This window comes from Malus sylvestris, chromosome 8 (genome assembly GCF_916048215.2).
Source record: "Malus sylvestris chromosome 8, drMalSylv7.2, whole genome shotgun sequence".
Taxonomy (NCBI): domain Eukaryota; kingdom Viridiplantae; phylum Streptophyta; class Magnoliopsida; order Rosales; family Rosaceae; genus Malus; species Malus sylvestris.
In genome coordinates this window covers 1619222-1644885 of record NC_062267.1, presented here as the reverse complement: position 1 = coordinate 1644885, position 25664 = coordinate 1619222, and the positions used below count along the sequence as shown (strand labels likewise).

At 38.6% G+C, this 25664-nt stretch overlaps 6 protein-coding genes and 1 long non-coding RNA gene across 7 annotated transcripts; 4 read left to right on the top strand and 3 right to left on the bottom strand.

Moving 5' to 3' along the window:
- Positions 1-240: 240 nt before the first annotated feature.
- LOC126631824 (thioredoxin H-type-like) lies at positions 241-2355 on the bottom strand. The gene is made up of 2 exons (XM_050301983.1): positions 2181-2355; positions 241-693 (listed from the first exon to the last, which is right to left on the bottom strand). Exons 1-2 carry the CDS (start codon positions 2262-2264, stop codon positions 394-396), a joined length of 384 nt encoding a protein of 127 aa, XP_050157940.1. The 5' UTR covers positions 2265-2355; the 3' UTR covers positions 241-393.
- Positions 1108-2174, bottom strand: LOC126631825 (uncharacterized). Its single transcript, XR_007626459.1, has 2 exons — positions 1556-2174; positions 1108-1385 (listed from the first exon to the last, which is right to left on the bottom strand). It is a non-coding gene; the product is annotated as an uncharacterized LOC126631825 (long non-coding RNA).
- Positions 2356-4656: 2301 nt separating the features above from the next.
- LOC126632393 (uncharacterized) lies at positions 4657-5833 on the top strand. Its single transcript, XM_050302780.1, has one exon. The coding sequence runs from the start codon at positions 4831-4833 to the stop codon at positions 5674-5676; it is 846 nt and encodes a 281-aa protein (XP_050158737.1). The 5' UTR covers positions 4657-4830; the 3' UTR covers positions 5677-5833.
- Positions 5834-6172: 339 nt separating this feature from the next.
- LOC126632392 (low-temperature-induced cysteine proteinase) lies at positions 6173-8823 on the bottom strand. Its single transcript, XM_050302779.1, has 5 exons — positions 8337-8823; positions 7370-7608; positions 7136-7276; positions 6592-7032; positions 6173-6467 (listed from the first exon to the last, which is right to left on the bottom strand). The coding sequence occupies exons 1-5, from the start codon at positions 8755-8757 to the stop codon at positions 6375-6377; spliced, it is 1335 nt and encodes a 444-aa protein (XP_050158736.1). The 5' UTR covers positions 8758-8823; the 3' UTR covers positions 6173-6374.
- A 5509-nt stretch (positions 8824-14332) lies between these two features.
- On the top strand, positions 14333-16873 carry LOC126632930 (uncharacterized). The gene is made up of 7 exons (XM_050303465.1): positions 14333-14564; positions 14896-15037; positions 15451-15598; positions 15671-15746; positions 15847-15958; positions 16112-16203; positions 16516-16873. The coding sequence occupies exons 1-7, from the start codon at positions 14532-14534 to the stop codon at positions 16558-16560; spliced, it is 648 nt and encodes a 215-aa protein (XP_050159422.1). The 5' UTR covers positions 14333-14531; the 3' UTR covers positions 16561-16873.
- A 293-nt stretch (positions 16874-17166) lies between these two features.
- LOC126632495 (probable GTP-binding protein OBGC2) lies at positions 17167-20468 on the top strand. Its single transcript, XM_050302915.1, has 10 exons — positions 17167-17271; positions 17504-17732; positions 18010-18131; positions 18294-18377; positions 18416-18493; positions 19017-19247; positions 19322-19429; positions 19544-19618; positions 19769-19989; positions 20264-20468. Exons 1-10 carry the CDS (start codon positions 17167-17169, stop codon positions 20361-20363), a joined length of 1353 nt encoding a protein of 450 aa, XP_050158872.1. The 3' UTR covers positions 20364-20468.
- A 3735-nt stretch (positions 20469-24203) lies between these two features.
- Positions 24204-25586, top strand: LOC126631286 (dehydration-responsive element-binding protein 2D-like). Its single transcript, XM_050301462.1, has one exon. The coding sequence runs from the start codon at positions 24337-24339 to the stop codon at positions 25126-25128; it is 792 nt and encodes a 263-aa protein (XP_050157419.1). The 5' UTR covers positions 24204-24336; the 3' UTR covers positions 25129-25586.
- The last annotated feature ends 78 nt before the right edge of the window (positions 25587-25664 follow it).

Here is a 25664-nt window from a genome sequence, read left to right as displayed (position 1 = left end):
GAAAAAACACTTAAAGTGCTTCTAATAAACATCAGTCATATGCTTCTTATAGGAAGCACTTCAGGTTTCTAAAACCTGAAGACATTTTCTATAAAAGCGTTTTCTATCATTTCGAATGAACTCCCAAACGACATAATTGGGAACGGGCAATCCCGACGCTTACTATTGAATTCGAAGCATCTCAATTAAATATGATTCGTCACGAAAATTCATCTCAATAGCGATATATGTGATGCCATCTTAACATCAAAATAAAAGCATTCATAGATACTTGCCATGAGGCATCAGTCATATACATAAAACATTCATATGTCTTGAAGAAACCCATAAAAGTTATAAACGTCTAGCAAAGCACAGTAGGAGGTTCACATTCTCGAAAGATAACGCGAAAAGTTAAGCAGAAGCAGTCGCGGGATCACCAGCAGTAGCGGGCTCATCAGCAGTTGCATGCTTCGCAACTTTGAGCTGTAACTCATCTTTCTTAGCACCCACAACCTTGTCGACTACCTTGCCTTCCTTGAGGAACAAGAAGGTCGGCATTGCCTCCACTCCCCACTCCTCGGAAACAGTTTTCAGCTCATCCACGTCCACCTTTAGGAATGTCACCTCCGGGTTCTTCCTGGCCAACTCCGCGAAGATGGGGGCAATGAACCGGCACGGTCCACACCATGTAGCTGTGAAGTCGACCACAATCTATTGAAATATACACCAAATTAGTTTTAACTTAATTTGCTAAACATTGTATAAAGACACACGAAATCAACCACTTGGTATGCAAAAATTCACAAGCAGTCATTAGCATAAAGCCTTAAAGCAATGAAAACCACAACCAAACCTATCCCGCTAAGTGGGGTCGGCAGCTTAAAGCAATGAATCGTGAAAAAATGACATTTTATTCTCCAAACGGTCTTTAAGACAAAAGTTTAATAAATTCAAACCCAAAGCGTCACCAAAATCTATGAGCTCGATTGAGGAAGCACATTGGAACCCAAAAACGTATCTAAAAGCGCTACGAAACAAGAAGAGAGACTTATATACACCCTGGATGCCACCATGGAGTCTCGTACCACTAATAGAATGTCATATAAGACCGTTACAACACATGACATTGTATTATTGACTCAGAATGAAATTGACCACAAACTATAACATATTTAATAGGCTAAGCAATGTACCAAAGCAATCCCAACATAAAGGGAGCAAAATAAACAGCCATAAACCCTAGGTCTTCCAACCATTACCCAAATTGCATCTTTTCAAAACTGTAATATGCAACAAACCCCAATTATTGTTCTTGAATATGAAACAAACCCCAATTATTGTTCTTGATTTTGAAAACCACACACCAATTTTTACTTCTCACGTACACCTCCTAATACACACTTCTTAATTTTCCGTCATCAGATAAAAAAGATCAATTTTTTACACTCTTTTGAATTTTCTTAATTTTTGACCATCAAATTCAAGAAACCCAATTATTGTTCTTGATTTTGAAAACTACACGCCAATTTTTATTTCTCACGCACCCCTCCCAATACACCTCTTAATTTTTTACCATCAGATAAAAAAGATCAATTTTTTACACTCCTTTAAATTTTCTTAATTTTCAACCATCAGATTCAACAAACCCAATTATTGTTCTTGATTTTGAAAACCATACGTTAATTTTTATTTCTCACACACAGCTCCCAGTACACACCTCTCAATTTTCTGCCGTCAGATAAAAAGATCAATTTTTCACTCTTTTAAATTTTCTTAATTTTCAACCATCAGATTCAACAAACCCAATTATTGTTCTTGATTTTGAAAACCACACGTCAATTTCTATTTCTCACACACAGCTCCCAGTACACACCTCTCAATTTTCTGCCGTCAGATAAAAAAATCAATTTTTCACTCTTTTAAATTTTCTTAATTTTCAACAGTTAGATTCAACGAAAAACATAAAAAATTAACAAGAGTGTACGAACGTGAAAATAAGTGTTTGAACAGTCATTTTCTTTTGAAAATTTGACCAAGATTTTTAGCCGCAAATCCAGAACGGTGAAACAAAAATCAAAATCCCAACAGATTTTTAGCCACAGCATCACAGAACTACAAATAACAATACAAATTCACTAATTTACCGTCTACGAGAAAAAAAAAGTAGCAAATAAACGATTGAAAATTTGAAAATATACCAGTTTCTTGCTGACGTGGCTCTTCTCGAGGTGCTCGGTCCAGGCGGCAACAGAGTGGCAGCCGATGACTTTTTCTTCCGACATTTTCTTCTTCTTTTTCTCTCAAATGTTTTCCGAAGCGAATCTAGGTTTTCTCAGACCTCAATTCTTTCGCGATGATTTGGGAATGGGATCGGAGCTCCGCGTATATATAGGCCGGCCTTAACAAAAGGGGTCATGTTTCGAGGTTTATTGCGGATTTGCCACTCGGTGTGAATAGCGTGTGCGGTGGTGACGGTAATCGCGGGTGTCAACAGCGGACGTGGTGCGGCGGAGGCATAGCACCCATACGCAGTGACGTTAATGTACTTTGTCGTGTAGTGAAGGAAGGTACAGAATAAATCTAGACGGATGATCCAAATTCACCCAATCAATTAATCGAAATTCTTGAAATTTGACCCATAATTAAAGTTATTATAATTTTTAAAGAAATCTTTGTTTTTAACCGTTGAATTAAATTTTAAGAATCCGAACTATTAATTCGACGAATTTGATGAAAGGAATCCTTCCCTGCACAGATAGGCCCAAGTTGAATGGAATAATATTCCACGCGGTCGTAAATGGAGCTCACATGGACATTTCACCGTATTTTCGTTATTATTGTGTGATTTATTAGCACTAAAAATTGAATTTAAGTTTTAAGCTTATTTTACTTCTTGAATATCGTTTGTATATAAAAAAAATGCAACGTAAATGAAGATTGATTTTGATCTTTATTTTACTTTAGCTATGTTTGAAAGGAAAAATAATGAAAAAGGTTTAAAATTTTGAATTTTAACAATAAGGATAAAATAAATGATAAAGTGAATAGTAACAGGTTTGACTTTTTAATGTAAAAATGTAATTTTTTGTTAAAATGAACAGTGCCGCAAGTTTTTCATTAAAACTCCCATGGTTTAAAGGTGTTTTTATTTTTATTTTTTTAAAAACCATTCTAATATAAAACGAGATGGATTTAAAGTTTAGTGAAAAAGGGCGAGCACATTTTCTGCACAACCTTATCCAATCACATCTGCTTAGTTGTACGTAATTGACAATTATTATTTTCTTTGTTACTAAATATTGATATTGATGGTGACAATGATAATTATAAATTGAAATTTTTTTGAATTGATAATGTAACTTTCAGAGAAGGGTTTATTTTATTTTTAATTTTTTTTTAAGTACATCAATATTTTTACATTAGGGAAATGAAGGATTAGCTAAGCCACACAATAAACAGCCTAATTTGGTATTAAATTTGCCATCCATAAGATTCGAACCTAAAACCTCTCACTTCTAAACGAAAAAAAACATCACCAAACTGTAGTATTGAATATCAAATACCCAAAAGTTGAACAAAAATTATTAAAATCAGAATGTTTGTTTTAGAAAATACATAGAAGGACTTCCTTTAAACCTAAATTGGACAATGGGATTTTCTCTTCAAACAGAAAAAGAGTTAAAACTTAAAACTTTCCAGCCCATTTATATAAATGGACTGGACATCACAGAGTCGGCCCGTTTTATTTCTCCGCCTATCTATCAACATTATCGGCTTAGGCCCATTGCATAAACGGCAATTAAATGGGGAAACGACGTTTTTAATAAAAACAAAAAAAACAAATATCAAGATTTTCATCGCAAATTATCTCTAATAAAGACTTAAGTCTTTGTTTTGGTTTCTGAGTTTTAAAATCAATCGATCTGACTACCACACAACAATATGATCATTTTCACGGTCACATATTAATGTGGTCATTTCGTTAAATTTTCGTCAAATATATAATTTTTCAACCTCTGTGAATCAAAAGAAGGAAAAAAAAATGATAAATAAAAAATTGGAGTTCAGATCTCGTTATCCTAACAATATCAACATTATTAACACATTATAGGATGGAAATGAGGACAAATAAAAAAGGGGTTGTGGATTTTTGTGTTTGAATGAAAATGATAGACCAAACCATAAAAACCACTTGCCCAACTTCCACGTGGGAAATCTAAAACCACATCCCAAACACTCTCCATATTTCCAATTCCTTTCCCATCTATCAAATTACAGCAACAATTTACATTAAATGAGTTCATTAACATCGTAATTCAATAATATAATGTATTATGACAAAAAACTTAAACACAATAATATAATATTGAATTACCGCGCGTGGTGAAAAACTTACACACAAAAACATAATTTTAAATCAAAACCCTATATGGTGGTGAACCTACTCCATCCAGTACTTCTCACCAAATGATAGACCAAATAAGCTATTGCTAAGCCGACCACCTATCTTGAAGAGATTTTTAATGTGCTGAAAACATGATTCGATACATTAAATGTTATAATACAAATAATTAAATAGTTAAAAAAAATTATTTTTAACTACTTCGAAATGTATTTCCGACCCACTAAGAAAATTTCTCCCTCTATTGCCTTCTCTCTCCATATTATCCACTTCTCCTTCGCTGCCTCAAAGCCACCAGATTTTTCCACATTTTCTAAAAATTTAGAGGGAGAGAAACAGAAAAACAGAAAAAAAAAATTAGTCACTCCCACTCTCACTCACTCTTTCCAGAAAAACATGGCAATCTGACTACTTTCTCTCTCCTCCTCCTCCCAAACACCACTCCAATGGCTCTACCTCAGCTCATCCCCTCCCCTTCCTCCTCCTCCCTCCCCCATAAACCCACCTTCAACCCCAATCCCATCCCCTCCCCCTTAAACCCTAACCCTAATTTCCTCTCCCCCCATCTCCGCCGCCGCCGCCAGCGACCTGGCTCCCTCAGATGCTCCGCCTCCTCATTCTCTGAGCGCCACCCCACCAATCAGCCCAAATCAGACGACGTCGTCGAGCTCCCCATCTTCCCCCTCCCCCTCGTCCTCTTCCCCGGCGCCATCCTCCCACTTCAGATCTTCGAGTTCCGCTACCGTATCATGATGCACTCCCTCCTCCAGACCGATCTCCGATTCGGGGTTATCTACAATGATGCCGTCTCCGGCACCGCCGACGTTGGCTGCGTCGGCGAGGTCGTCAAGCACGAGCGCCTCGTCGACGACCGGTTCTTCCTCATCTGCAAAGGCCAGGAGCGGTTCCGGGTCACCGACCTCGTCCGTACCAAACCTTACCTGGTGGCCGAGGTCAAATGGCTCGAAGACCGGCCGTCGAACGACGGCGAGGAGGACCTGGAGGCGTTGGCCAGCGAGGTCGAGTCGTATATGAAGGATGTGATTCGGTTGTCAAATCGGTTGGGCGGGAAGCCGGAGAAGGATGTGCAGGACCTGCGGCGGAACCTGTTTCCGACGCCGTTTTCGTTTTTCGTTGGGAGCACTTTCGAAGGGGCGCCGAGAGAGCAGCAGGCGTTGCTGGAACTGGAGGACACGGCGGCGCGGCTTAAGAGAGAGAAGGAGACTCTGAGGAACACGCTTAATTACTTGACGGCGGCCTCCGCCGTCAAAGACGTCTTCCCGTCGGCGTGAAAAATGAACGGAAATTGGGATTGAGGTCTCGGAATTGCACCCAATGTACCACTGCAATCTCTATAAAGGATGAACAAAAGCAATCAAGTTGTAAAATTTTCAATTTTGCTTTCTTTTTTTCCTAGATTTTTAGATATAATTACAAGTTCATTTTGCACATACTTTCGTTACTTTATATGGCATTCATGTGTGTTGATCTCGTATAAAAACAAAAAACGAAATGGTTATAAACCGAACTCTTAATCTAACCATCTATAATCCCTCCCTAAAAAAACGAAAAACGAAATGGTTATCAAACAAATATGTTATTTGACAAGACAATTTTGTATTAGAAGTTCCGACCCTTCAACAAAGCAAAGAAACGAAAACACAACTCTTTGCTGCTTGTTCTCTGTCCGTCTCGCCTGCTGGTTCTTGGGCCAGCAGGCGGACGAGACAGAATGGAGGTCACTACTCTCATTGTTGCGAGGTGAACTAAAATTTTATTCAGATGGACTGAGTAAATATTACATATTACATTACATGAACAATGAATAATTTAGGCAAAATTGGCATTTGCGAGTGCAACAGGAGTTGTTCGTTTGCAATTTATATACAGAATCTGTATCCTGTGGCAAAGAAATGTGCCTCACCATGTCATTAAAAATTTACTACTACACTCTGCAAAGGAAGTTCAAAGGATCCAACCCTCAACTAAGTTACTGGCTCGACTTCCTCAAAACGCTTCTGCCCATGAGCGCTTTTGTTGTTACGTTCGAAGTAGCCTGGGATTGCGTTGATTGTTCGCTACTCTGCAATGCAACAATGGACTAAATTTAGTACAATAATTGAAGAATCTATTCATTTTGATAAATGATAGTGATTAGTGTGCGGAAATCATTTCTCTATGTTTTACGAGGAAAGATTCGTACAAACCTTGAGGCAGAGCGCCCTTTCTGTATCACAGATGGGATAATCATGGGGACAGCAGTGATCGTGATCCTTGCAACAAACAGCAGAGTTCAACTCACAGCATCTCCAAGCAAAGCATATTCCAATAAACCTCTTGGCACAACAGCAGGTTTCCCCTGCTGCGCAGTGCGTAAAGAGGTCACATTTGGTTGGACCTGGGGGAGGAGAAGGCGGAGGAAGAGGAGGGTTTTGCCCGGTCTTTATCGGATATGAAGCTAAACTGTTGATGCCACAGACCCCTTGGGAATTGCTATGATCACGTAGCATGTGGATGTAGCCATTCATTCCCCAACCTTTTCCCCATGAGTTCTTCACAATCCAATAGTCCACCCCATTTTCTGAACCATAACCTACGATTAGAACAGCGTGATCCAAAGAATTCGAACATGGACCAGTGAAAATTCCCTGTAACACCAACATAAACATGAGTTAACACACTTAAGACATCTAACGATTATGATTATCCGTCATTGACCTAACAGGATTGGTGTAGAGGATTAAGGCGAACCTTCGAGTACAACTGAAATGCAATGTCACTGCCACATATGCCGACGCTCACAGGCTGATTTGCCACAGCTTGTAGTAGTTGTTCCTCATCATTTGGCGGCACATCAGTATAATCATCTATGGTCACAGCATGCCTCTTCAACTAAAATGTATGAAATAACCAGAGGATTAGTAACAATGTAAGAAACAGAGCATCTGTACCATTAAAACATCTTTTCTCCAACGAGTTGAATACCTTTTTCTTATTGCAGGTGCCATCCGAACCTTTATACGGGTAATCGTCCTCAGTGTCGACCCCATTGTTTTCTATGACAAATTCGAATGCATCGTCCATAAGTCCGCCACTGCAGCCGCTGTTTGGATAAACTCTGTCGCAATCAATCAGCTCTTGTTCGGAAAGGCTGAGAAGTGAACCCGTGACGATTTTGTTGATACCTTCGATGGCACCAGTAGTTGAGAATGCCCAACAAGCACCTATGCAAAAATACAACAAGCATTACGGCATTACTCAGAATTTACGTCAAGAAAACCACAAGGTGTAAAAACTGCATGAAACAAACCCCTTTCAAGAAATCAGAAAGGATGGTTTTTGGTTTTTGAGTTTTCATTTCGCGTACCATTTCACATACATTTCTCGTCCCCAATCCCTCCAACCATACTTCTAGTAAAATGTGAGACCAACCAAGAACCAGTTGGAGAATACCAGGGCGAGGTTCAATATCATAGGAATTCGGCATGAAGAACAAAGTGTCTACTGCACACTACCTAACGCACTCCCCCTCCTTTATCCAAGCTTGGGACCAGCAGCGTATGATAAAGTTACACAGGCGGAGTTAGGGAGATGTTGACTATCATTTAAACTGTTAAGCAACGTTGTAATTCCCCGATGTAGGATTCACTCTCAACACTCGCCTCCACCCTTCTTCACCTCTCCATTCCCCCGAGTACTCTCGTTATCGTTACTAACAAAAATGAAAACTAAAAACTTAAACGACGAAATGGTTACCACAATTTTTGCCTCATTTCTCATAACATTTGGTGCTAACAAACCAGATTTCAGGCAAACTCAAATCACAAACAATATCAAAATTGCAATCATAGATATTAAAGCAAATGATTAACTAAAAGACAAAAGTCAACCCAAAAATTTACGCACTTCTCATTAAATTAAACCTAAATATTCAGAACAAAAATCAGCTTACCACAACTCCCTTGATCCTTAACCTTCGTCACCGCCCCTTCCTTCCTCCAATCAATCGAAGAAGGAACATCACGAGCCAATAAACCGGGTTTTCTATCCGGTTCACGCTTAAGACCGATGAACGAGGGCGAGAAGCCTAATCGGGAGGCCTTGAACTCGCTGTGGGAGAGATCAGAAAACGCATTGAGAGAAAGGGTATAAGAAGAATTCCCCATTTCGTTGTGTCGGGTGACAAAGTTGAGATTGCCCTCGAACACACTGAGCCTGCGGAGCTTTTCTTGCGGTGAGGGGTAGGACTTGCCATACTGTTTGCACCAAGCTTCGAAGAGCTCGGAGGCGGCGGTTTGCGGCGGAGAAGAGAGGCAGGTGTGGGAGAGGTGGAGGAGAGTTGGGAGGAGAAAAAGAAAGACGAAGGGGTTCATTGTGCTGGGTTTGGGGTTTCGAGGGGTTGTTGGTTGCCTTTGTATAGCTAGAAGTATGGAGGACCGTATACTTGTATTGTATAGACGTTGTCCAATTGGAGGAAGTTTCTTCAAGGGTCTAGACCATTAAAAATTGGACATTTTTGGTATGAAGTATGATTGTAGTGGGACCCTCTTCGTAGTGATACGGTTGGACCAGTAATGAGGGGCATTCGTTAGCGGCATCAGGTCTCCACTTAGTCGAAAGAGGTCTCGAGTTCGGCTCGGATTAATATGAGAATGACTAAGTAACGACATATTGTAACTTGTTTCGAGTAGACTTGTTGTACGAGTACTTTTTAAATATTGATTGCACGTGATAAAGTATTATTCGACACCTTAAGTTAGGGGAAGGACTTCCTTGTAACGAGTTTATCATGATTGTGGCTATCTCAATCGGATAATGTAATGTCATTTGAAGCAGGACGATAAACTCATTCCATGTAATTTTCCTAAAATTGGATTTAGCTTCTTGCTCTCATTTTTATATGACATAAAAAGGTAACTTATATGACGTTTATATTGAAAATGAGTCACACATTGATGAGATGATAAACCTTACATGTGTAGTTGGGTTACTTACTTCCCATGTTGATGAGAGGATGGACCTCACAACTACTTATAAGTAGTTAGTATCAGAGCAAGTTGTCTCACATGTAAAGCCTAACGGTCACACGTACTCCACGTCACCCGAGTTGTATTGTTCACTTGTTAGGCTTGAAAATTAGCCACACATGAGGGGGCATGAGAGAAGTGACCTTACATGTGCTTATAAATAGTTGGACAATTCCCTATATTACCCATTGGTTTTATGATGAAACCTCAACTTCTTCAATTTCTTGCTACCGATGACATGTAAGGACTCTACAATTAACCTCATTTTGATCTAGAAATTTCTATTAGATTGAAGCTTGTGGTTTCTTGGGAAATATTCAATTTGTGCTAGTAACACCTATAATATATATAGTGGTATGTCAACTTGCTAGGTTCAAGAGAAGGCACTCGAAGTCAGAATCTCTTATAGTAATACTAAGAGCTAGTTTGTCATTTGAATTTCATACCAGTTAAATTGTAAAAATAGTGTAAAAAATGAAACCTTCGTAGCAAATAATCGCGTGAATTGTAAATTAACTGAACATTAATGATGAACCAACTAAGGATGGACAATGGTTATGATTGGCGAGTAACCACGGTTATTTATACATAACCGTTTATGTTTTTACCCATGTAACCATTTACCTGTAGGGTAATTGGCTAAACGATTATACTTATACCCATAACCGTTTATTAACGATTAATCATACCCATAACTGTGTACTCATTTAACCGTAACCGTTTAACTATTTTTTACCTATTTATCTTTTTTTTTCCGTTTACCCATTTATTAGTTGGTAAAGTTAATTTGAAGGGATTGTTGAGGGACCATGATGTCTACACACACACACACACACACACACACACATACATAAAGCACAAGAGTGTAGCAAGTGAGATTGATGGGAGTATATCTTCTCCAGTCACGGCCATATAAGTGTCCTCGTATGTTAGATAAGCTCCCGAACTGAAATATGACCATAGTCTCCAAAGTAGAAGTTGTATATTTTTTTTTTGGGAGCAAAGGTAACATACATTACCAATAACAAACAATACAAACACTACAACATAGAGGCCCAAAATTTACAACATAGAGGTCCAGGAACGAAAAACACAAACAACCAACAGAGGCCCAACCAAAAGTTGAGCCCAAAACAAAGAACACACGATAACAACCAGAGTCGCCGCAAACTCTGCCAATATTGCCGCTGCAACCACCAAAATAACAGCAGTACATGTCGATCCAGTCAAATTCAGTCTCCAAACAAAGCCACGCCTCACCAACACCGGCAGCCAATTCCAAGCTTCACGCCCATCACAACTACAGACCCTAGAGAACCTGCAGCCAAGTGAAAGAAGCTCATGGCAGTCCACGAGAAACATTGCTAACAAGAGCAGACAACAAAGAGAAGATGGGGGTGCAAGGAACACCCGACCCAGTGCCAACACCAAATTAAAGCACACCAACTTGAAACACCGCAACAAATCGCGATAAAGGGTGACGGAAGCTGGGAAATTGGATGAAAATGGATGAGAGACATCAAATGGGAGAGAATATGGCAGATTGGCCAAAAAACCCAGGGAAGAAAACAACGGAAAGAAGAGGAGAAAGAAACAAAAGAAAACCCACCAATCTCAGCCGGAGCTAGGATCGGCAACACCGGAAATGGACTCGATCGGGAATCACTCACACAAATCGATGAGATTAACCCTCACACAGAAGGAAGGTCTCTCACGGAGAGAGAAAGGGAAAGATTTTTTAGCTAAGAATGCCTCGTACCTGTCGCCTTTTTTCTCGGAAAAGTTTTGATCAAAACACACATGCCTCTTTCCCTATCGTGTACACATGCAATTCTTGAACTTTTGCTGGAAAAATTAAAAGCGTAAATGATCAGTTGCTCGCTTCTATCCAAAACGCACTTATGTTCATAATCACTGTTAAGAAAAGTGCTTTTATTAAAATAAATGGTTTATGGTTTGTTAGCCATGAGAGGATCATCTTAGGGTGATCATTTTGTCGACAGATGCTCTTATTACACTCGTAATCTCTAGAGGATGAGAACCAACTATGTAGCATCTACATCAAGAATTCAAGTATTGTATACTTGTAAGATCCCACATCGCCCAGGGATGTGGATCCTGTAAGCCTTATATGTATATTCACATCTCTACCTAGCACGAGGCCTTTGGGGAGCTCACTGGCTTCGGGTTCCATCGGAACTCCGAAGTTAAGTGAGTTCGCGCGAGAGCAATCCCATGATGGGTGACCCACTGGGAAGTTCTCGTGTAAGTTCCCAGAAACAAAATCGTGAGGGCGTGGTCGGGGCCCAAAGCGGACAATATCGTGCTATGGTGGAGTTGAGCCCAAAATGTGGTGGGGGCTCGGGCCAGGATGTGACAATTTGGTATCAAAGCCAATCCCTGGGCGGAAGTGTGCCGACGAGGACGTCGGGCCTCTAAAGGGGGTGGATTGTAAGATCCCACATCGCCCAGGGGTGTGGATCCTATAGGCCTTATATGTATATTCCCATCTTTACCTAGCACGAGGCCTTTTAGGAGCTTACTGGCTTCGGGTTCCATCGGAACTCCGAAGTTAAGCGAGTTAGCGCGAGAGCAATCCCAGGATAGGTGACCCACTGAGAAGTTCTCGTGTGAGTTCCTAGAAACAAAACCGTGATGGCGTGGTCGGGGCCCAAAGCGGACAATATCGTGCTACGGCGGAGTCGAGCCTGGGATGTGGTGGGGGCCCGGGCCGGGATGTGACAATACTCATACCCCTGAGTATTTTGCCCATCCCTAGAACCAACTATTATCCCACCTTTTGTATACAACGAACTTTGTTATGTTATACATCACATTAGTTAGTAGAAAAATATTGAAATAATAATTGTTTTGAATATTTCAAATTTAGGCAGTGCAACTTAATTGGTAAAGAGCATTTCTTTGCCCTCACCGATTAAACTTTCTCCTTCTCTAATGCTACATGTTAACATTAGAATTTATTCCATAAAAATTTGTAGTTTTGTCGATTAAGAATACTCAATTTTATATTTTAGGTGTTGAGTTCAAATTTCTAATCCACGTATCACTTATGTAAAAATAAAAACAATAAAAAAATCTAGGGTAAAAGACTGTTTACTACCCTCATGTTTCATGGTTTTCAACATTTAGTACATCAAGTTTTTTTCGTCTCAGAGTCATACCTAAAGTGTAAATTTTGGGACAGTCTCATACATCCGTTAGTCAAACTGTTAAATTTACCATTAATTGTGACGTGGCGCCCATGTGGACAATGACTGGGCGCCATGTGTCAGCCACGTTTTTTTTTTTCTTCTTTCTTCTTTCTTTTTCTTTTTCTTCTTCTTCTTCCTGGACTACAACTTTTTTTTTTTTGCTTCCTCTTTCTCCTTCTTCCTTCCCCTTCTTCTCCTTCTTCCTTCTTCCTTCTTCTTCCTTCTCCCCTCTCCTTCTCTTTCTTCTTCCTTCGAATCTGGGGAAGTTTTTTTTCTTTCTTCTTTCTTCTTCTTCCTCCTTCTTCCTCTTTCTTCCTTCTCCTTCTTCTCCTTCTCCTTCCCCTTCTTCTTCTTCCTCCAAATATGGGGAAGTTTTTTTTTTCCTTCTTCCTCCTTCTTCTTTCTCCTTCCTCCTTCTTCCTTTCCTCTTCTTCTTCTTCTTCTTCTTCCTCAGAATCTACCCAGATTCGGCTTTTTTTTTTCTTCTTTTTTCTTCTTTCTTCTTCTTCCTCCGACTGTAATTTTTTTCTTTCTTTTTCTTCTTCTCCTCCTTCTTCCTCCTTCTTCCTTCCTCCTTCTTCCTTCCCCTTCTTCTCCTTCTTCCTTCTTCCTTCTTCATCTTCCTCAAAAAAAAAAAAAACCTTCATCTTCCCCAGATTCGGAGGAAGAAGAAGGAAGAAGCCTTTATCTTCCCTAGATTCGGAAGAAGCCTTCATCTTCCCCAGATTCGGAAGAAGGAAGAAGGAAGAAAGAGGAAGGAGGAAGGAAGAAGGAGAAGAATGAGGAAGGAAGAAGGAGAAGAAGAAGGAAGAAGGAGGAAAAAAAAAAAAACTTCCCCAGATTCGGAGGAAGAAGGAGGAGAAGGAGAAGGAGAAGGAGAATGAGAAGGGAGAAGGAAGAAGAAGGAAGAAGGAGAAGAAGGGGAAGGAAGAAGGAGGAAGGAAGAAGGAGAAGAAGGAAGAAAAAAAAAAGTTGCAGTCGGAGGAAGAGGAAGAAGAAGAAGAAAAAGAAAGAAGAAAAACGAAAAAAAAGAAAAAACGTGGCTGACACGTGGCGCCCAGTCATTGTCCACATGGGCGCCATGTCACAATTAACGGCAAATTTAACAGTTTGACTAACGGATGTATGAGACTGTTCCAAAATTTACGCTTTAGGTATGACTTTGAGACGAAAAAAACTTGATGTACTAAATGTTGAAAACCACGAAACATGAAAGTAGTAAACAGTCTTTTACCCAAAAATCTAAAACCAACAAAATAAATCATAGTATCGATACTTCGATCACATGGTTACCGGTAATGCTAGAGAGACCCTCAATTTAAACTATATTTTGTAAATCAGATGACATGATTACTAATGATTAAGTTATTACTTAAATGTCAATTAACATGTTTATTTTTTTATTAATGATATATCACATGATATACAAATGTAATCTTAAAATTTGGTCTATCAAACATTAGTGAAAGTCAATGACAATGTGACATGAAGCCAGACTTGTGACATTATTGCAGTTTTCTTCTTTTATAATGTCTAGCTTATAAAATGAATGAATAACCGTAACTTACTACCAATTATCTTCTTTTATAAAAAGAAAAAAAAAATGACAACGTGACATTATTTGCAGGTCGACCCACGTTTTCCTCACAATTTATAGAACCTAGTAAAGGCACGTGTACAAGAACCTATAGACACAGTGAATAGCGGTATAAAGTCGAGAATTAAAGATAGAGATCGGATCACTCTCTCCAGTGACTCGAACTGACTCGGATTCGCCAGCCGATACGTAACATCGTTCGTCGTGTCGGACCGAGACGGAACTCCCTTTTCTTTCTCCGTTCCTCAGCCGCGCCCGCCTCCGCTCCGCAGCCTCATTCCGCACCGCAGGATTTCAGAACGCGGCGAATCATGGACGTCGATCCTCGTCACTTCAATCAAGTTGTAAGTTTCCAGTTTTCTGTTCTTAATTTCCCAAATTATTGCAATTTCCATAGTCTTATTGCAATTCAAAACCCAAGGATTACACAATACTTACCCAATTAGTGTTAAATTTCATCGATTTTAGATATTGACTCGTTGATTTTGTATTTAGGGCTTGCTGCATTTGCCCAATTGGGGATGTTGGACTCGAATTATATATATATATATATATATATATATATATATATGTATATATATATATATATGTATGTATGTATGTATGTATGTATGCATGTATCCTTTATTTGATCTTTTTTTTAATGGGGATTTTCATTCGGTGTTTTATTGATAGGCTATCAATGACAATGATATCAACAGTATTGTTCTGTCATACCTTGTGCATAACTGCTACAAAGAAACTGTGGAGTCGTTTGTTGCTTCGACGGGGACGAAGCAGCCTGCCGACTGCGTTGAGGATATGGAGAAAAGAAAAAGTAGGTTTGCAACGACGTCGAGTTTACTGTCATATAATACTGTCATATAATGATTGAACACATTGTATCGAATGGTTTTGGGACCGTTGGGATTGGTTTTTGGGATTCTAAAAGCATGTGCTACCAACTAAAAGCGCTTTTGATTATGGTGGTTAGAAAAACTTAAAAGTGATTTTGGGTCACAGAAGTGTTTTCGAGAGAAGCTTGTTTAGGAAGCGTAAAGGTTTCAACCTGTTTATAATATAGAAAAGTATAGCAAAAGTATTCATGAGCAGTTTCCAAAACGAAAAAAAAAGAAAGGTTATTTTTGAGCAGGAGTGGCAGTTCCAAACGGACCCTAAACAACTGTTACTGGGGATATCTTGGATTGGTTGATCGATGATGGTGCTAATTGTATGTTTTGTTGTCTTCAGGGATTTTTCAATGTGCAGTGGAGGGGAATGCTCTGAAGGCGATTGAACTGACGGAAGAGCTGGCACCTGAGTTACTGGAGAAAAACAAAGACTTGCATTTTGGCCTTCTGAGCCTGCACTTTGTTGAACTTGTTTGCGCTAAAAAATGGTGAGCAAAATTACAATGACACCTTGTTTGTGGTGCACGTTGTGCTATTTTAATTCTTTATTTCTTTGGCAGCACAGAAGCTTTGGAATTCGCCCAGAACAAGTTGGCCCCCTTTGGGAAGGTGGACAAATACGTTACTAAGCTTGAAGTATGCTTCAAACTCTTAAGTTTCCTTTTATAAGTATATGTGTATGTTTTTTGTATGTTTATTCATGTCCGTATGGAACTCAAGTTTGATATTGCTGCAGGATTTAATGGCTCTGCTTGCTTATGACGAACCGGAGAAGTCTCCTGTGTTTCATTTGCTTAGCTTGGATCATCGGCAAGAAGTCGCAGATAGTTTGAATCAAGCGATTCTTGGTTTGTTTCCCACATTCCTTGCATCTTTGTATCATATTTGTTTCGATCTTTTGCAGAGATATCCATACTGTGCCAATATCATATCCTTATTTTCTTTGATTATATTTGAAACAATCGCTAATGTACTGGTTTTTATTGTGTTTCCTGGTTCAGGGCATTCAAACCTGCCCGATTACTCTGCATTGGAAAGACTAATACAACAGACAACAGTAGTAAGACAATGTATGATTGAAGATAATGTCAAGGTAACATGCAGTCACTTGATTTTTATTTTTATTTCAGCTCTCGGGCTGCAGTTGGGAAAATTTAAGCCCGACTTTCACTATCCGACTTTGGTTAGCCTTGCAGAATTTGATGCTTATCCTCATTTCAAAACTGACTAGATTATTTGGTCCATATCCAAGTACTATACTATTATTGGGATTGCAGAGGCCTAAACTATCCATGTTAAAGCGATATGCTCATACGAAGGATGAACAAGTAATTAGGTGATAGGATAAGTGAAATGCGTCGTGCATTGCAAAATTGCGTTACTTAGTATTACTTGGTTTTTGCAGAATGGGAATCCTCCATTTTCTTTGGAGGATTTTATTAAAAGCTAAATGTATGAAACTTTTGGAGCAGCACCAGATGGGGATGATTGGCGATCGCTGAGTTCTCGTATACTACAGTTTGGCTAGTTTGCTTCCGACAGCATTCCCGCATGTGGATTTGGTGTGTCATCCATTATTTCATGTTTAGAAGTAGTAATCGAAGGAGGTGAACTTGGTGGGTCGTATAGAAAGCTCGGATGGGGTATGTGCCAATGGTTTTTCTTTAGGCTTTACTGCAAGGCTTGCATATGTTATGGTGCTTGTTTTAAGACTTGCAAAACTTGTGTAATCTATCTATTGAAATTGATCCAAAGTTTATCTACACGTTGCGAACATGCTGGGGATTTTAAGACCTCCTAATTACAAGTGAAGAAAAATGTAACGACACAGTAACATTAAATGACAAATTAACACGTGTCGAAAATTATAGGAGATTCTAACTTTGGACCTCTTCATTACTAATGAAGAAAAATTAAACCAGACTATAGTATTAAATGACTGTGTCGAAAATTGGGCTTTTTGAAATACCGCAAAGGTAACCTCGTCTTTGTCCGTTGGACTGTTTGTCTCCCTCGCTCCCTTGCTCGCTCACTCGCGCCGCTTCTCCATCCGGATATGGCGTCTCTCATCTCCCCGCCACCGTCAATTTCCTATCTCTTCCGTCACAAATCCTCCTTATATGGCACCGCTTTCCCCCAAAGGTATCCTCTGAACGTTGAGGTTTCCCAATGAATCTGTAAAATATTCTCCTCCAATTCTCAACGCTTAAATGCAGCAACTAAGCAGGCAGTAATTTGTACCTTCATTTGCTCACGCGAGTAGTTTCCATGGCGTTTTACAGAGCAGGACTCGAACAATTCGAAAATTGTCAGATTTTTTGGAATAAGCTGCCGAATTAGCACCAGAGCCAAGGGGTTATCTTCTACTTAAAAACCCAATACTTTAAATCAAGGAACCCCGCAAGTACTTTGATCAGGTGATCGTCACCGTTCGTTCAGGAGACGGAGGCCATGGCGTGGTCCTCGCCATGCCGAACCAGAGACCTCCCAGTAAGCCGCCGCAGGGGAAACATGAGAAGGAGAAGCTGAGAAGGAAGAGCTTGCTGAAAAGGAATTTTGGTGTGGCCGTTGTTCTCCCCGTGGGCGGCCATGGAGGTGATGTTGTGATTTATGCGGATGAGGGTAAGGATTCGTTGTTGGAATTTCATACGAAAAGCAGGTTCAATGCGAAACGCGGTGGCAATGTGGCTGCAATGGGGGTCTTGACATCCCAGTAGCACAATGGACTTTCTGCTCCGGCTCTGCGTATTCCGTGCCTCCCGGTTTGTTTATTGTTTTGTGTTCTTTTGTTATGATTTCGTGCTGTGGATGTAATGAATTGGGAGTTTTTTCTTCAAGGTATAATCGGTGATGATAATGTGGTAGGATGGTCAATTTAATTTGTGTTTTTGCGATATAGGTACTGTAGTGAAGCATAAACGAGGAACGTTGTTGGCTGTGAAGCGTAAACGAGGAACGTTGTTGGCTGATCTAGCATGGCCAGGGGACGAAATTCTTGTGGCGAGGGGTGGACAAGGAGGGGCGAGACACCATGCTTCTTATAGATTGAGAAATTTTGGCAATTGGGACGATAGCCTCAATCTTCGTATCATATAACTTGTCAAGGCTGTTATGCAGATTAGCTAACTTGCATGTCAATGCTAATCTGCACTTTACATTTAATTTTTTCCGCTTTTGTGGCAGATTAGCTTGGTAGAAACGCCAGACCGTAGTAAGAAAAAGGTGATGGCTCGGACCACAAATGTGATGAGAGATGGTAGTGATAAGGTATAGTTGTGCTAACGTGTTTCTACGAGTTGTTGCAGGTTTTAGCAGTTGGTCAACCGGGAGAGGAGATCAGGTTGGTATTCATCGTACGAGTTGTTGCTGATGTTGGTTTGGTTGTAAGTATTGCTTTCCCGTGCTCTATATTTTTTAAAGTATATTTCTCTGTGGGTTCATTTTTCAGTTTGAAGTTCTGTCTTAGAAGTTCAATTATCAAATCCCCATGGTTTTAATGGAACTGGTGGTAGCAATATTCTTGGTACCTAGCTTTCCGAAAAAGAAACAATATCGCACCATGTTGAGCACAAAATCTGTCAGACCAGATTTTACTTTATCGGATTTAGTTTCCAGTTTTGATTTGCTGTGTTGTAATAAACTTGGCACAGTTGATCTGATTCCTTACTATTGGTGTTATGGTAGTGATTCTTCAGCAGTTCCTTACACTGGTTAGCAAATTTTGATGAGAAGGGAAATCTAACTAGAGAGTTTTGCAAGTTACAATCTAAAGAGAGTAATACATATTTTGATCAAGTTAATTTGGACTTGAATCAAAGAGAAAAACCTTATATTTTGGCGTTTCATGGTTCAACGAGAAAGAAATGGAGTAAGACTACTTATAGAAGGTATATGTATGGTCTTTAGATTCCTAATATTTACCTGCCTTTGTTGCAGGGCCTTCCAAATGCTGGAAATTTAACCCTTTTGGCCGCCACCACACTTGCAAGACCTGACATAACCGATTATCCTTTCACAACCTTAATGCCAAACGTTGGATGCCTTGATGGCGACCCAAGTTTAGGTTCAGGGATGTATTCTTCTGAAGCAACTTTTGCAGATTTGCCTGGTCTTATTGAAGGCGCTCATCTTGGCAAGGTAATGCTTGTTATCATGTTTATCGCTTATTGTAAAGCTCCAACTCTCGTAATTCAAACTCTGTCCTCCTTTATGGTCTTGGTCGCAATTTCTTGAGGCATCTGAGGCGGACTCGGCTATTGGTCCATGTTGTTGATGCAGCAGCCGAGAATCCTGTGAATGACTACAGAACTGTCAAGGAAGTATGTGTGCCCTTATTCATGTGTCATTCTAGCTGGCTGTTGTAGTACAGATACCTCACTGCCATTTTAGCCAACTGTTGTTTGGCCTGTGAACTGCTGTTATATAATTTTCAGGAATTGCGAATGTATAATCCTGATTACCTTGAACGACCATACATAGTGGTGTTCAATAAAATTGACCTTCCCCAGGTTCGTCTCTTTTTGTTTGGTTTTCTGGCGTGAAAATGCTTCCCGGTTCTAATCACTATTCTTTGCTTGTCACTAATACCTTGTTCTATGAGATACTTTGATATCCTAAATTTCATTTTTGATTAATATCAGTATATATCTGCATTTTAGGCAAAGGGCAGGCTTCCATCTTTGACTGAAGAAATAATGAGACTTGGTATTGATAACGCATCTTATGGGTCAGAAACGAGCATTATTGATGCAGTTCAACAACCGTCATCTGAAGGTCGAAATGCAGATGTGAGTTCATCAAGATTTCTGAGTAAAGACCGAAAGGAAAAAGTTATTGAGGACTATCCACGACCCCTTGCCATTGTTGGTGTCAGTGTATTGTAAGTTCATCTCTATCATCTTCTATGCTTTCTAACGTCTTGAGTTTTATGTCTAAACTTCTTTTCTGTTTCTCTCTACTCTTTTTCTCCATTGGTTTTCGTCAATAAGTTTTTGCTTGACAGATTATTTCATGTGAAAATCTATAAAGCTCGTTATAATTGGAGCTACCCTGCTTAGTTCTATGTAGTAACAACAGGCCCTGCATAGTTCTGTGTAGTAACAACAGCAGCAACCTAAGTAAAAGTTTCGTTAAATTGCCTTTGGTTTTTGCAGGAAAGGTATCAGAGTAAACGAAATGTTGAAGGCGATAAGAGCAGGTCTGCGGAAGTGCCGAGGCATAAACGAAGCATTGCAATTGAGTGAGACTGGCTAGAACCTTTTTTTTATGCATTAACTTGTGTATGTATGATGTATTGATTATATCATGTAATACACACTACAAAGAAGGCATGAATGCAATCTTTTTTTATTCCCTTTCTCCTTTGTCTTTCTACCTTAAACCCGCGAACGAATTGAGTTCTTCGGATTAAGAGAAGGTTGGACTGAGATAAGAAAAAAGCTACATAAGGGTTCAGTTTCTTACAGGGATTTTTAAAAAGTTAAAAAGATTGGTGTTTATGTGTTATGATATGTGATTTTTGAGTGTTAAAGTTGGATAACTCTAAAAGAGTCTTCTATTCAATAATTAATAATATAATGATTTGTATGTGTCTGTATCTGTGAAGTAACAGTTAAAAGTTAAGATTGTTGTATACTTCGTATTATCCTAGGATTGATACGTTGTTCATTTTTCTTTATTTTTTATGATCACAATAAAAATGTAACTCTGACTCTAATAATATGAAATTGTATCTATGAAGTGACAATTAAAAGTTTATGATTAAAATATTAGTTTTGTCTTATAGTTCGTACTATCATAGGATTGCTGGATTATTCTTTTTCTTAATATTTATTTTTTATGATAACAATAAAAATGTAAATATGACTCTATCATAATACTGACAAAACTATATCTGTCGGTAAGTGAAGTGATCTTAGTTTTTGTCGTACAGTTCGTACTATCATAGGATTGTTGGGTTATTCTTTTTCTTTATTTTTATTTTTTATGATGACAATAAAAATGTAAACCTGACTCTATCATAATTCTGACAAAACTGTGTATGTCTGTAAGTGAAGTGATCTTAAAATTTTAAGATTAAAATCTTAGTTTTTGTCGTACAGTTAGTATTATCATAGAATTAAGATGTATCCCTTATTTTTTAAGATGACATTAATGATGAACTCTTGACTCTATAATAATACTGACGAAAATCATCATACGCTTTAGTACGTAGTTCAACACACTCCTAAAGTGCTCCCCATCCTTTGGGGTTCAGTTACTTATATTTTTTTTGGTCAATCCTTCAAGAAGGAGAAAAATTTATAAGTTAGTTTATGTAATATACACAATAACATGAAGGAATGAATAGCAATCGTTCTTCCGTTGATACTTCGATCCGTAAACAAAATAATGTTTCTTGGATATATTGAGTGGGGTGAAATTTAGATTAGATAAGAGAGTTAGGTCAGGGTTCAATCTTCTTTCAGTGCGATAAAATGAAAAATCATAATTGAGATATCAGAAAGTGATTATATTTCTGTGTTATACATGTGGTGTTTGAAAGTTTAACTTTACAATATTATTGGTATATGTATTTATACGTGAATCATGGCATGTGACTTCTAAGTGTTGTTAAAAGCTGATGTCAATGTACGGTTCGTACAAAGAACTATAAAATTTGTAGGATGTATCATTTGTTTTTTTGTCTTTTTTGTTTATCATATAGTTGGCAGGTCTGAGGATATTATTTCTTTTGTAATGTGAGTCGTAACATATTAATTTTGACGCTACTCAATATTACAGTTTAGTGATATTCTTCTTCACTTAGAAGTGACAAGTCTTAGATTCAAATATCGTAGATGGCGAATTCGATACCAAATTAGGTTACCCATTGTGTGAGAACTTCTTTTTTCTTTAATGTAAAAATATCGATGTACGAAAAAAAAACATATTAATTTTGACAGTGTTTAGAAAGCTAATGCAAATTTAGGTTATAGATGTTTCAAAATTAAGATAACTACAAGTGAATATGTGTGTACGTATTGATTTACTGCAGGACAAGAACAATAACAACAGTGTGAACGTAGAGAAGTTTTTTATTATCACGATAATACGAATGGTACATCACGTGTTTTTATATAAATAATGAAATTTTATTTTTTAAGTTATTAATTTTTAATACACAAAACACATTATTTATATAATAACACGTAATGTATAATGTATGTCGATTACACTGAAAAATATTTCGTCGACATAAACGGAGGAAATGAGAATCAGTCCGTAAGATTCATTGTCCCCATTAGGATGATGTCATCCTCGCACTCTCGGGGCCGTCCATCCCTTCCTATCCTTTTCGTAAAACTCGCAGATCCACGGGACCCAAGGGACCCACGGGATTTAGCAAAACACACCACGTATGCAAGCTTTGCATGCTAAATTGCGAACTGTCAAGCCCTGATTTAGGGAACTAACGTAGGGCTTATCCCCAACCGTTCACACCGCCTCCGTTACTAAATCGTCCAAATTCCTCCCCCCAACCCAAAACACTTTTCTTTTTCCAAAATGAAAAGAAAAAAAAAGAGAGATATGATGACTTAATTGAGTTCTTATCTTGTTATAAATAAAAGAAAAGTGAAGAAAAAAAAAATCTCACCGTGTCGATAACTCTTTCAAACAACAATGCTAAAAGACCAAAATTTTAAACTAAATTTACAAATTAAATGATGCGTCACTAATAGAAAATAAGTACGTTCATCAACATTTAAGTAATAATCTAATAATCAACCACCACAGTCATTTGATTTGTAAATTTCGTTTTGAAAATTTAGTTTCCATGACATTACACATTCTTCAATCTTGAAATGAAAAATGAAAATCTAAACAAGTTTTAACAATTTCTTAAATATCTATTAGATATCTATTGTGAGTCTCTGCTATCCCAACAAATGGTTCTGATGTAAAATTTACTTACTAATCAATCTTGTTGTATATATACCATTTGTTCCTTTCCGTTATCCTTGGGTCATAATTTTATAATTTTAATATCCGACGTGGATGTTCATTGTAATGTTTAAAAAAAACTACCATCATCCAAAAAAAAAAAATACCTATGTAGTAAGAGAATAAAAAAAATAAAGTGAACATGTTTATCTTGTCATCGACAAAATTTTCAGGTATCTCAATTATTAAGTTTCTCTCTTATTTCGACGGTCAATTAGCTTCAATAAAACATATCCATGCTTCAATAAATACTCATATACTCCTAATCAGTTTTTTTGTACCGTTTTCCTTCTACTATTATTCATTACGATTTATCTCTGAGTTAACATCCCTCCCTCCTTCTCTGGTAACCCAAAACACTTCTTTTTCCCAAAATATTGAAAACTAGAAAATAGAGAGAAAAAGAAGAGACAAAAATAGAGTTCTTATCTTGTTATAAATAAAAGAGAAGTAAAAATAAAAATGAAAATCTAACCTGTGTATGTGTGTCAATGGATTCTTCAAACATCTTTTAATATGAGTCAAATACGGTTACAAATGGTTTTAATGAACTAAATATGTAAAATTAAAATCTAAACATATTTTAACAAATTTCTTAAGCATATATGAGATATCTTACTGTGAGTCTATACTGTACACAGCGAATAATTTTGTACTAAAACTTATTAATCAATCTTGTTATAATTTTGATGTAGGATAAAAAATTTAAATAAGTAAAAAAAAAAAAATGAAAAACTGACACTTGTTTCAGTTGTCAGCAAATCTTTTAGTCAGTCAACTTCAGTAAGATATACTCTACTTCAGCAGAAATACTCATTTAATCTTTGTGTACAGTTTAAAAATTTTCCCTCTTACTATCATTCATCAATTACATGTGATTTGTCTCTGAGTTAAATAAAATCTGATATGATCTTCTTGTAAAAGGCGGATTTAATAAAAGAAAGAAATGAAAAATGAAAAGCACAGCACAACTGGAATAAGGCTCCTCTCCTATTGCCACCTGAGCAAGAAAGCAAACAAAGGTGTAAGCCAAGTGTGTATTAGAGATTTAAATAGTGAGTCTAGCCATGGACACGATATCTCCTGTTCACCATGCCAAATATTTAAACCCTAATCCTCCACAAGCCACGTTTCTGGTCAAATCTGCCTTCCTCATATAAATATCACTGCTGGTTTCTCAAACTCGCCACCCAAATAAAAGTTCACGAAAATAATCCTCAACTCATCTCATAACAATCTCACAATGTTGAAGTCGGAGATGAATGGTGGTGGTAGTACCAGTGTTGGGGTTGAGGAAAGGAAGCCGTCGAAGTGGCCGGCGCAGGCGAGCTCGAGGAAGGGTTGCATGAGGGGGAAGGGAGGGCCGGAGAATGCTATGTGCACTTACAAGGGCGTCAGGCAAAGGACGTGGGGAAAATGGGTGGCGGAAATCCGTGAGCCGAACCGTGGGGCCCGGCTCTGGCTCGGGACTTTCGACACCTCCGATGAAGCAGCTCTGGCTTATGACGTTGCGGCCCGAAAGCTCTACGGTTCCGTGGCCAAGCTGAATTTGCCAGAGCAGCGAGTCCCTCATTGTCACCAGCATCATTTGAATCAGCATCTGCAGAATCAAGTCGTTCCCTCGCCGGCCAATCCCTGCGTGCCACCTCAAATTCCGAACCAAACCCTTGTGCAGAACAATCCATCAGGTACTGGGACTAATCCTGCAGGTTACGGTGCTCTTGTGAACGATATTGCGGTACCTTTTATTGGCGATAACTTTCTGGCTGTGAAAACGGATCAGCCCCATGGAAATTGGGCTGTGGCCCTCCCGGAGCAGGGCGGCACGGAAGTGGGGGAGAATATGAGTAGTGGTGGGAATAATGAAATGGAGGGTATACTCTGGGGGAACACAAGTGGGAACTTTCCGGTGTTTGATGACTCGATATGGACGGAGGCCGCCATGTCGCTTGATCTTCCGGCGGTGGAAGATCATGGTGTTTTCGGTGGCGGTTTCGTCGATGGAACTGGCTGGGAAACAATGCCTTCGTATTAATGGTGCATGTAAATCAAAATTGAAGGTATATAGATAGAGGTGGTAGCTTGGTAAATAAAGTTGCACAATGCCTTCAGTGCTTCATATGTCGAATAATAATATATGTACACAACTAGTAGGGGGTGTGTGTATATATATAGTAAAAATATATGGAGGTGTGTATAAATATCTAGGGGGCTGCGGCGGCGCATGAGTTTTTCTGCGCCTTGTCGTGGTCATTCCAGTGTCCTGTATATATTATAAACCAACAAGCAATAAGGTTTTCTTTTCTTAATCCCCTTTATTTTTAATTTTAATTTGGGAGTGTACTAAAAAAATGTAATGTGCAGGGTAATGTAAAAGAGTCGCAGCTTGCAGGGTTTGTTGCAAATCTTAATGTGGGTATATGTATAATATGAATGAGATAATTGTGGCTGTACTCTGCCTTTCTATATTATGTGAATGAATTCCTCATAAATGTGGTTTGTTATCCAATTTAATCTAATTTTTTAGGCACTGAACGAGTTTTCTGAACTAAATCAAGCGCGATGGTTGGA

Excerpts from the sequence above, each read along its gene's own strand:
- LOC126632495 (XM_050302915.1), top strand. The coding sequence starts at position 17,167 with ATGGCGTCTCTCATCTCCCCGCCACCGTCAATTTCCTATCTCTTCCGT. Across the intron at positions 18,378-18,415 it reads TGAGAGATGGTAGTGATAAG|GTTTTAGCAGTTGGTCAACC; the intron begins GTATAGTTGTGC and ends GAGTTGTTGCAG. Across the intron at positions 19,619-19,768 it reads ATAAAATTGACCTTCCCCAG|GCAAAGGGCAGGCTTCCATC; the intron begins GTTCGTCTCTTT and ends TCTGCATTTTAG.
- LOC126631286 (XM_050301462.1), top strand. The coding sequence starts at position 24,337 with ATGTTGAAGTCGGAGATGAATGGTGGTGGTAGTACCAGTGTTGGGGTT.
- LOC126631824 (XM_050301983.1), bottom strand. The coding sequence starts at position 2,264 with ATGTCGGAAGAAAAAGTCATCGGCTGCCACTCTGTTGCCGCCTGGACC. Across the intron at positions 694-2,180 it reads GCCACGTCAGCAAGAAACTG|ATTGTGGTCGACTTCACAGC; the intron begins GTATATTTTCAA and ends ATATTTCAATAG.
- LOC126632930 (XM_050303465.1), top strand. The coding sequence starts at position 14,532 with ATGGACGTCGATCCTCGTCACTTCAATCAAGTT. Across the intron at positions 14,565-14,895 it reads CTCGTCACTTCAATCAAGTT|GCTATCAATGACAATGATAT; the intron begins GTAAGTTTCCAG and ends TTTTATTGATAG. Across the intron at positions 15,747-15,846 it reads AATACGTTACTAAGCTTGAA|GATTTAATGGCTCTGCTTGC; the intron begins GTATGCTTCAAA and ends ATATTGCTGCAG.
- LOC126632392 (XM_050302779.1), bottom strand. The coding sequence starts at position 8,757 with ATGAACCCCTTCGTCTTTCTTTTTCTCCTCCCAACTCTCCTCCACCTC. Across the intron at positions 7,609-8,336 it reads TAAGGATCAAGGGAGTTGTG|GTGCTTGTTGGGCATTCTCA; the intron begins GTAAGCTGATTT and ends ATTTTTGCATAG. Across the intron at positions 7,033-7,135 it reads CATTTCAGTTGTACTCGAAG|GGAATTTTCACTGGTCCATG; the intron begins GTTCGCCTTAAT and ends TTGGTGTTACAG.
- LOC126632393 (XM_050302780.1), top strand. The coding sequence starts at position 4,831 with ATGGCTCTACCTCAGCTCATCCCCTCCCCTTCCTCCTCCTCCCTCCCC.